General features: G+C 39.9%; 1 protein-coding gene across 1 annotated transcript; it reads right to left on the minus strand.

Annotated features, from left to right (window-relative positions):
- Positions 1-2,526: 2,526 nt before the first annotated feature.
- LOC136606129 (olfactory receptor 5AP2-like) lies at positions 2,527-3,462 on the minus strand. Its single transcript, XM_066588995.1, has one exon. It carries the CDS (start codon positions 3,460-3,462, stop codon positions 2,527-2,529), a length of 936 nt encoding a protein of 311 aa, XP_066445092.1.
- Between the last annotated feature and the right edge of the window lie 5,715 nt (positions 3,463-9,177).

Genomic DNA, 9,177 nt, shown 5'->3' on the forward strand with positions numbered 1-9,177 from the left:
AAGGATTCAAGTAAAAAAAAAAAGAAAAGAGTGTCTTGATCAGCAGTTACGGCACATCTCTTAATTTAATTGTACTCTTGCAAACTAAGGAATTGAATAATATACAGTATATCTTCCAACTGTCTATCAGTCTTGTTGCTTCAAAGGAGTACCAAAGAAATACCATGCAATAACAACATTAAAAAGAGAAAACAGAAAAGGGTTTTGAGAACAAATCATTCAGAATGGTGTTATTTCATGCCATCCATATATGAGAAACTCAGAGCAGAGGTAATACGCTGGCCTGCTGACCCCCTAACATCAATTTAGAGACTATAAAAATGTCACATTCCTTGTCACTGGGCTAATTAATTATTTACTGTTATGCTCATCTCTTTGTGGTATTTATCTAAGTGCTATTAATCACAACCTGTCTGTGCCCTCTTATCCTGTTCTGGAATCGTTTGAAGTACAAATGAATAACACCATGTTTGTGCCCTCCCATGTGATCATATGTATATGTTTTTACATAAATGCGTCGTCAGATCTGTTCACTTATGCCCGAGGAAGAAACCTGAGTAGGTTTGAAAGCTCGCTATAACATCATGTATTTTTCTGAGCCATTAAAAGGTATCATATCTAAAAGATTACTTGGTTTCTCTTTATAAGAACAGTCACACTTCATGCCATTCAAAAACATGTCCTACTGTCCTATTCAGAAATCTGGAGAATTCGTAGTCAGTCATGATGTCACATTTACATTGTTTCAACTAATTATTGTCACAAACTGAGCCTTCACAGCATGTGGCACAAACCGACCGCATGGGTTTGATTTACTATAATTCCCTCAATCCTGCGCTCCTTGTGAGATGGAGCATAAATCACATGATGTCATTGAATAGTGTGATTGGCTGAAGCCACGTGCGCCTTCAGCCAATCACAGCCATTCAATGCTGTCATTGAATGGCTGTAACTGGCTGACGGCGTGTGTATTAGCTTTCTGGAGGCGGGGATTTCAAGCCCCGCATTCAGAAAGCAATGCTGCGCCGGGGACGAGGAGCGAGCGACATCCTGCCGGAGCGCGACAGAACGCCGGGGGAGGTGAGTAATGATTTTTTTTTTCTCCACTGTATTACCGGCGTATAAGGTGAAAGTTGGGGGGTCGTCTTATACGCCCCGTCGCCTTATACGCCGGTATATACGGTATATGCATTTATAGCTCAACAAGGACTGAATTTAATACATTTTAAGACTTTATTGTAAAAATAAGCAAAGTTTATAAAAAGTTAGAAAAGATAATATAAAAAGGACATACAGTACATGCATAAACAGTTACAAAAGTAAAAGAGAATAGACTTTCACTGATTACATTGGTTAAGAAATCTAAGAGACCAGCTGGAGGCAGGCAGTTCTTGTAGCTAGTGCAATCTCATGGAGTTCTGACCAACGGGGGTTCTCCATCTCTGGCATCTTAAGGACTCCCTCAGCCACACTTTTTGTCCCCCACTCGTGACATTAGACGGATGCAAGAAATATCATGATATGTATATATAGGTGTTGACACAACTGAGACAACTACTGTAATGTGGTACCTGAGTATGTATACAGGAATGTGGACAGGAACAGAGTTCAGGGCAGGGCATGCAGAATACTTTCGTAATGGCTAAATGGGCCAACAGCAGGGTTGGCAGCAGACCAAGTAAATGTGGTCGATAAACAATCCAAAGTCAGGAGTGAAGTTAGGAAAGCTGAGTGGAATAGGCGTGGCTCAAAATCAGGAGATCAAGCAGATCACTAAAACACCTTTTCACACTAAGAGACTAATTGCTCAGTAGCCTGCTAACAGGGAAAATTGCCTTAAATAATCAGAAATCTATCTGGATTGGCCAGGGACTGGAACGCTGAGTCTGCATGCTGGCCTTTTAAGATGTGAGCTAAGAGTGTGCACGCCATTAGGACACCAGTAGCAGCTGAACCAGGATAGAAAGAGAGAGTTGGCTGCATGTGACAGACAGGGCTGCCGACCGCTGGCAGGAGGAACTGAGGGAAGCTGGCAGTCGCGGCCCAGATGAATGACTCATTCCATATACAAGTTATATAATGGCCGGAAATAGTGCTACCATACTACTCATGTACATATAAGGAAGTGAAAAACACGGATCAAATACAAAGCTAAAATACATCAGATGGAAATCTACCTACATTTTTCATTATCTCTTTTTACATAGTGTTGACCATGATCCAGGCAAAGTTTGACCTAAAATGATAAGGAAAAGCACCCACGGTGAGGTTTTCTTAGTAGACTGTTTTTGCGGGGTGGTTTGTAATTGCTTTCCCCAGTCATCTCTTTACCCCCCCAGCAAGCTGGGTACTCATTTAACCAACCTCGGAAGGATGGAAGGCTGAGTCAACCTTGAGCTGGCTACCTGAACCACGCAGGGATGGAACCTGCAACCTTCAAGTCGTGGGAGAGAGCTTAGGACTGCATTTCTGCTGCCTTTACACTCTGTACCACATGGGGCTCTTTGCCCTAAAATCATTTTCTACCTAAAATAATTTATACTTATTAAAAATTTTTCTCACTGCTATTTTGACATCATTATTTCTTAAACTGTAAATGATCGGATTTATTAAGGGAATGACTACTGTGTAGAAAACAGAGATTAGTTTATCATTCACTTGCAAATTTTTCGATGGAGGTCTGAGATACGACAGCATGAGGGTGCTGTAGAATAGAGAGACGCAGGCCAGGTGAGATGTGCAGGTGGAAAGGGCCTTACGTCTTCCTTTTGAGGAATTAATCCCTAGAATAGTTAGCAGAATATGTAAATAGGAATATAGGATGGTGGATAGGCAAATGACAGAAGTCAATCCTCCAAAAATTAAAATGACCACCCAGTTCAGAAATGTATCAGAACATGCTATTTTAAAGAGCGGTGGAATATCGCAGTAGAAATGGTCAATCACATTGGCTTTCCAGTACTTTAATGAAAAGAGAAAACTGATATGGATTAAAGAGTTCAAAAATCCGGCAAAATATGAACCGATCACCAAAAATCTACATACCGCACTAGACATAATGGATACATAAAGCAAAGGCTGGCGTATTGCTATCAAGCGATCATAAGCCATGGCCGCTAATAAATAATTTTCTGTAGTTACTGAACCTCCAAATAGTACCAATTGTGTGGCACATGCACTGATGGATATGGATTTGATGCTCCGGGTGAAGTTTGCCAGTGAGTTTGGAGTTATGATAGTAGTATAGAAAAGATCAAGCATTGCCAAGTGACAAACAAAGAAGTACATAGGAGTCTGCAAATTAGTCGCAAGTTGTATAGTTGCAATGATCCCCACATTTCCAAGAACAGTGAAGATATAAAATATGAGGAACACCAGGAAGAGAACGGCCTCTAACTCACGGCGGTCGGTTATACCTGTAAGGATGAACTCGGTGCTCGCTGTGTGAGTACTGCAGTTCATCTGGGTTGCTGCTGAAAGAAAAGTATCATTTTTACAAAACAGTTGGGATTAAAGTAGCATTCAACATTAAAGTGACAGCTGAAGAAAAGCAAGAAGTATTAGCAAAAAGCCCTTTGAGGGTGCTTTACACAAACTGAATATTTCCGCAGTACGCACCAGAAGACTCAGCTTAATCTGCCGCTGTGGAATTCTGTTCTAAAACCCATAGAGCTTCTTCACAAGAGCTTTTGGACAACATACAAGGTAAAAATCTTTTTTTTTTTTTCACCTTTCAAACTCTGCGCTATTGCATGCAAATTTGAAAAAAAAAAAAGGTGAAGATAAGCCCTATATTTTTTCACCGCTTAGTAATATCATGCGAGAAAAGAACTAGCGAAAGCGAAACCATTGAAATCAATGGATGGAGTACGGAATTGCACACGCATGCTAATTTTTTTTTTTTTTGGAAGATGCAACTCGGACTATGTTTTTTAACAGAAATGTTCACCAAAGGCAGTACATGTACTATGCAAAATGTAGGACTTCCAAATGAAAAGGACTTTTTTTCCGCCAGGGTAATTAGCATTTTCTTGCCCATTCACACGACTTAGCGTGGTTTTTACCGGAAAAATATGTTGCACCCCGAAAAACCCTAGCTCGGTTTTAATCCTCTGAATTGACTTCTAATACCTGTAGCTGTAAGCTTTTCGCAGCATTGGCCGCTGCAAAATTGCCTTCCCCACCTTTTTTTTCCCCTCCTACCATAGGAGTCTATGGGACCCGCCGGCGTATATTGGCCAAAAGATTATTCCCGAACTATCTTTTTGCCCAACCTATATGCGTTGGCGTTTATTTTGGACGCATATGTTCCACTTTTCACGGTTCCACATTTTTACGCGCCGTATATTCGTCCATGTGAACAGATGCGTTGGAAACCAATGCTTCGCATCGGTGACGTATATACGGCCTGGAAAACGCGGTGTATATGCGCCTCTGTGGAGATGCATTCTATAGGGAATATAAAGAGAAGAAGGGATTTATTATGACAGGATCTTACCAGTTATCATACATGGAATAACAATGTGTCCGGGCAGTTTACCCACGATATTAACTATGGCATTCAATCTTGAAGAAAGGGTAGTTTATCAAAAATTCGTTATAGGTAATTGCCAGCGTAGATGTAGACGTAGCATGAAGTCTGAAAGAGACAACAGAAGAAACTAAAATCAATAGAAGCAGGTGATGGTAGAAATATAATAATCACATATAGATAACATATACTGGAGGAAACACATGAAAACTCAACAACAATCTAGATTGCCATCATCCAGTAGGTGCGAGATGCGCTAATCTAGCGGTGTTCGCATACAGAAGTCAATGCACACAGGACCACTTAGTTAGTAAATGGACAAAATGTGATTGTTCTCAGTATGAGAAACCAAGTAATCTTGTAGATATGATGCCTTTTAATGGCTAACAAAAATACATGATGTTAGAGCAAGCTTTTGGACCTCTCAGGATCCTTCCTCAGGCATCAGAATCTTGAGAGGTCTGAAAGCTCGCAATAGCATAATAATAATAATAATATTTTTGTTAGCTATTAAAAGGTATCATACCTACAAGATTACTTGCTTTCTCTCACTGGGAACAATCATATTTTGCTCTACTGGCTAACACGGTACTAAACCTTTTTCATTTTAGTTAAAAGACAGGCACATGTAAAGTATTTGCACACACTTGAGCACACCATATTTGCAAGCTGAATAACGTTTTTGAGCATGCAAATTAGTTTTTTTGGGGTTGTGACAGACGAACATAAATATTCATGCCTGCACAAATACGGAGTGTATTTGTGTTGGCACTGCTCATTCACCCTGGCCTGATTTGAAAGCGTTAATTTGTATAACGAGGTGTCGGCGATCGCGGGCATGCACTACGTTTAGCGCGCGCAGGCAAATGTGCGTGTTTGCATACCTCCTGTAAACTTCTATGGGTCTCCTTGGTGCGCAAACACGGACAAGATAAGGCAGGTCCTATTTTTTTGTGCCCGGACACAAAAAAGAAGTGAGAATGAACCCGTTGGAAAAGACCACATAAAAAAGGGGGCATAAGAGATATAAAAAACAGCTGGGATACCATTTTTGAATGTAACACGATTAGTTGAGCCATGCCAATCAACCACTAGGTGGCAGTGCAGTTCTACTGTTCTGGTGTTTTCTTCAGGTATTCTGATTATTCTATAATGCGGTCAATATCAACTGCAGAATTTGAGATGTTCCACTGAGGGAGCAGCTCCCTCTGTTCCCCCTTCACTGCCCCACTCCCACCCCACATCTTGCAATACAATCATGAGGTGCAAGGGAATGCCAGGGCAGCCAAAGCCTATTGAAAGTCCCCAAGCCTGACATCTTAGTACTTCCATTAAATTAGAAAGTCCCATTGACATAAAAAAAAGTAGCAATATCACGTGAAAAAAAAAACATGCAAGAAAGACACAATTGTGCAAGAGCCCTTACTGTATTTTGCTTGTCTCGCCTCTCCAAAAAGATGGACTAAAAAGTTATTCAAAAACCCTAACATCGTATCAATAAAATGATAACCCCCCCCCCCCCCCAACCCCCTCCTCCATAAAACAAGTGCTCACATGGCTCCAAAGCCAGAAAAATATTGTAAAGATGTTATGGCTTTCAGAATATGGCAGCAGAAAGAAAATTTCTGGGATTTTTTTATTTTTTTTTATTTTTCAACACCAGTTAAAACACTATACAAATTTGGTATCACCATAAACACACTGTCTCGGGGTTTACATGTAATTTTTATCACACAGTGAATGCTGTAAAAATGAAATTAAAAAAGAGTAGTTATGAGTTTTTTTTCCCATCTTACACCAGAAAAATATTTACAATACACTATGGGGGATATTAAATGATGGCATTAAAATATACAGCTTGTCCCACTTAGTCGTCTATGTTGTCAGCTGCAACTCCCAGCTTGCATAGAGCTTGTTTACCGGCCAGCGCTGTAGCTCCGCCCACAGCTCACAGGTTCTACAACTTACTAGCACCAACCTCCCGCTTAGTCAGAGAAACGGCTGAAGGCAGACAGACAGGACCGTCCAACACTCTGAACTGCACATGAGCAATACAGCGCAGTGCTTCCTCCCATCATGAACTGCTCACAGGATGTTGGAGGCTATGGATGGGGGAGGAAGTTGCAAATGCGGACAAGATGTCAGAGGAAGTCGAGATATTTTTGAGGCAGAGAGTCATTAGACAGAAAATGTAGAAAGTAGCTAGACCGGGTACAGTGAGACTATTATTATAGAATGACTTATTGTGGTGATGTACATTAGATTTTAAAATGTTAGTCTGTGTCCGGAATACCCCTTTAAAGAGGTCAACAGTTTCACGAAATTATATTTATTAACTGCCCTAAAAATGTTGCAAATCTGTAAAATATTTGCCTTGAGTGTCCAAAGCTGGTGGTCAGTGCATATATATCCATCCTGTAGGCAACCTCTATAATGACCAATACTACATAGAGCCTAAGGTATACTGGCTGCTAATAAGACATTCAGTCTGTACTTGGAGTTTAAAGCTCCTTGCAAACAGCTAACCCCCCTTCTAGCACTACGTTGGCCTCTGTAAATCAGACATATTATCTCCATAAGAAAGCACCAGGTGCAGCACACAAAAATGTTATTTCTCTTGGATTTGTATGCAGGAGGTCTAATTCTGGAAGGTGTCATTAAGGATAAGTCCACAATACATTTGGTTGTACAGGGCAGTTGACAGTATATGTCTGGAACTAAAAAAAAGGATCCAAGTGGCTGCTGTAAGTAGTAAATACATTATATGGATCAGCTGTGTAACAAGAGAGTGTCTCTTTGGCATAGTTAACCCTTTGCAATCCAATTATGGATTCAGGGTTTCCTAGGGGCTTTCTCTTTCTGCCATTATACAGTGGTGCCATCTGCTGGCTAGAGACAGTAATGCAGTATGGGACATGCTGGAGAGGCCCCGGACAACAGAGTGGCCAGTAATATACAGTAAGAATACCCTGCCGGACGTTTTCTGACATTGGAGCTGTACAGCCTTCGATCAGAATGTCTTCAGACGTCAGACAGTGGATTGCAAGGGTTAAGGCTGGTTTACATCTTATTCTGTACATTAGTACAAAAACATGTTTAGGTGTCAGGTGTATGTTTTAAAAAAGGAAAACGTTTATTACCATGGTAACAGCAGAAGTTTGTAGATTTATAGGCATATCTGTATCCCTTTGACACTATATGAAGCAAAATGACTGCAATGTGTGATGTACTTCTAAAAACACTTGCAACAGTGTGAGGTTGGTTTCACATTTGCGTTAGGGAGCAGGAAAAGGGAATCCCCGCAGCTGAACGCAACCGTACAGTTGTGGATGGATCCCATTGACTATTATGGGTTCCATCAGCTCTGCGTCCAGCAGCCTGGTTCTGGACGGAGGGAAAAGAGTTGCATGCAGCTAGATCTATGATATCACCTCCGGCTGGAGGTTCCAACGCCGAAGTGAAACCTGCCGGAGGGATACAGATTGATTATTCTAAATGTCAGATACATTGCTAGCATTAGCATTACTGCTCTAATATGATTTATGCTAGCAATGTATCTGACATTTAGAATAATCAATCTGTATTCCTGACACTGTAGCAAATGCTTCTTGAAGTACATCACACTGTGCAAGCATTCATATACTGTTGTCTTGCTACATACAATATCAAAGAGATACAGTCTTGCCTATAAGGTTACATATGTCTGCTGTTGAGGTTTATTTTAAAAATATATTTTACGGGCTACCATGGTACTAAAATTAAAAAAAATTGTACACCTGACACTTAAACATGTTTTTCTAATGTACACAATTCCCATCCATTCACTGAAAAATCAGGTCAACATGTAGAAGAATATTTACATGATTGGAGCATATGTAGACAATGAGCTGGTGCAGACAGCACAATATTGTATCCGCAGTTATGCTTTGTATTTCCCTCATACTTATCTGGGTTATGGAACAAAACATCTAACGTTTCTTCATATTACATAGATTGTACTAATTCTTACCTGCTGTATGTAACAAAGGATAATTAATTTTCCTGGTACGTTCTTCTATATATTGTCACAATGTTTACTCCGACGGCTGGCGTTCAGTTTTTTTTCTGGTAATATACACTTGTCACACCTGTATTTTTATAGAGCATGGGCACATAGAGAATTTCTCCCATAGGGATTTATACACATTGGTAAAACCCTATAGGAACAAATATTTAATCACGTTGATTAGATTTTTTTTTAAACTTTCCTTGATGGCATACGTTAGTAAAAGTGTTGAGAATGAATGCCTGCATTGAAAAATATTAAACATGCTGGATATTATGATTAGGCCATGCAATCGTGGTAGAAAATTTTTGTAAGGCACAGTTGGCATAAAATTGCATGTAGTTGGTATTTTTTTTCCTTAAGTAAATTCTAAGATATGTCCGTAGGCCATAAAAACAGCTATATTCTATGTGTTCAGCTCAGGACATGATATTAGTACCCACGTGGTGGTTTTATTGCCCTATTTTTCTTTCTTAAGCTACCAAAATTCTTTTTATACCCTTTTTATACTGACTTTTTTTCCCATCTTTTGATTTTTGGGGGGATAAAACGCTAAAAAAAGACTTTCATTTTTAAGTTGTTTATTTTTTTAATTAGTATA

Source organism: Eleutherodactylus coqui, chromosome 1 (genome assembly GCF_035609145.1).
Source record: "Eleutherodactylus coqui strain aEleCoq1 chromosome 1, aEleCoq1.hap1, whole genome shotgun sequence".
In the NCBI taxonomy this organism is placed as follows: Eukaryota; Metazoa; Chordata; class Amphibia; order Anura; family Eleutherodactylidae; genus Eleutherodactylus; species Eleutherodactylus coqui.

Coding starts and splice junctions, on each gene's coding strand:
- LOC136606129 (XM_066588995.1), bottom strand. CDS start 3,462: ATGAACTGCAGTACTCACACAGCGAGCACCGAGTTCATCCTTACAGGT.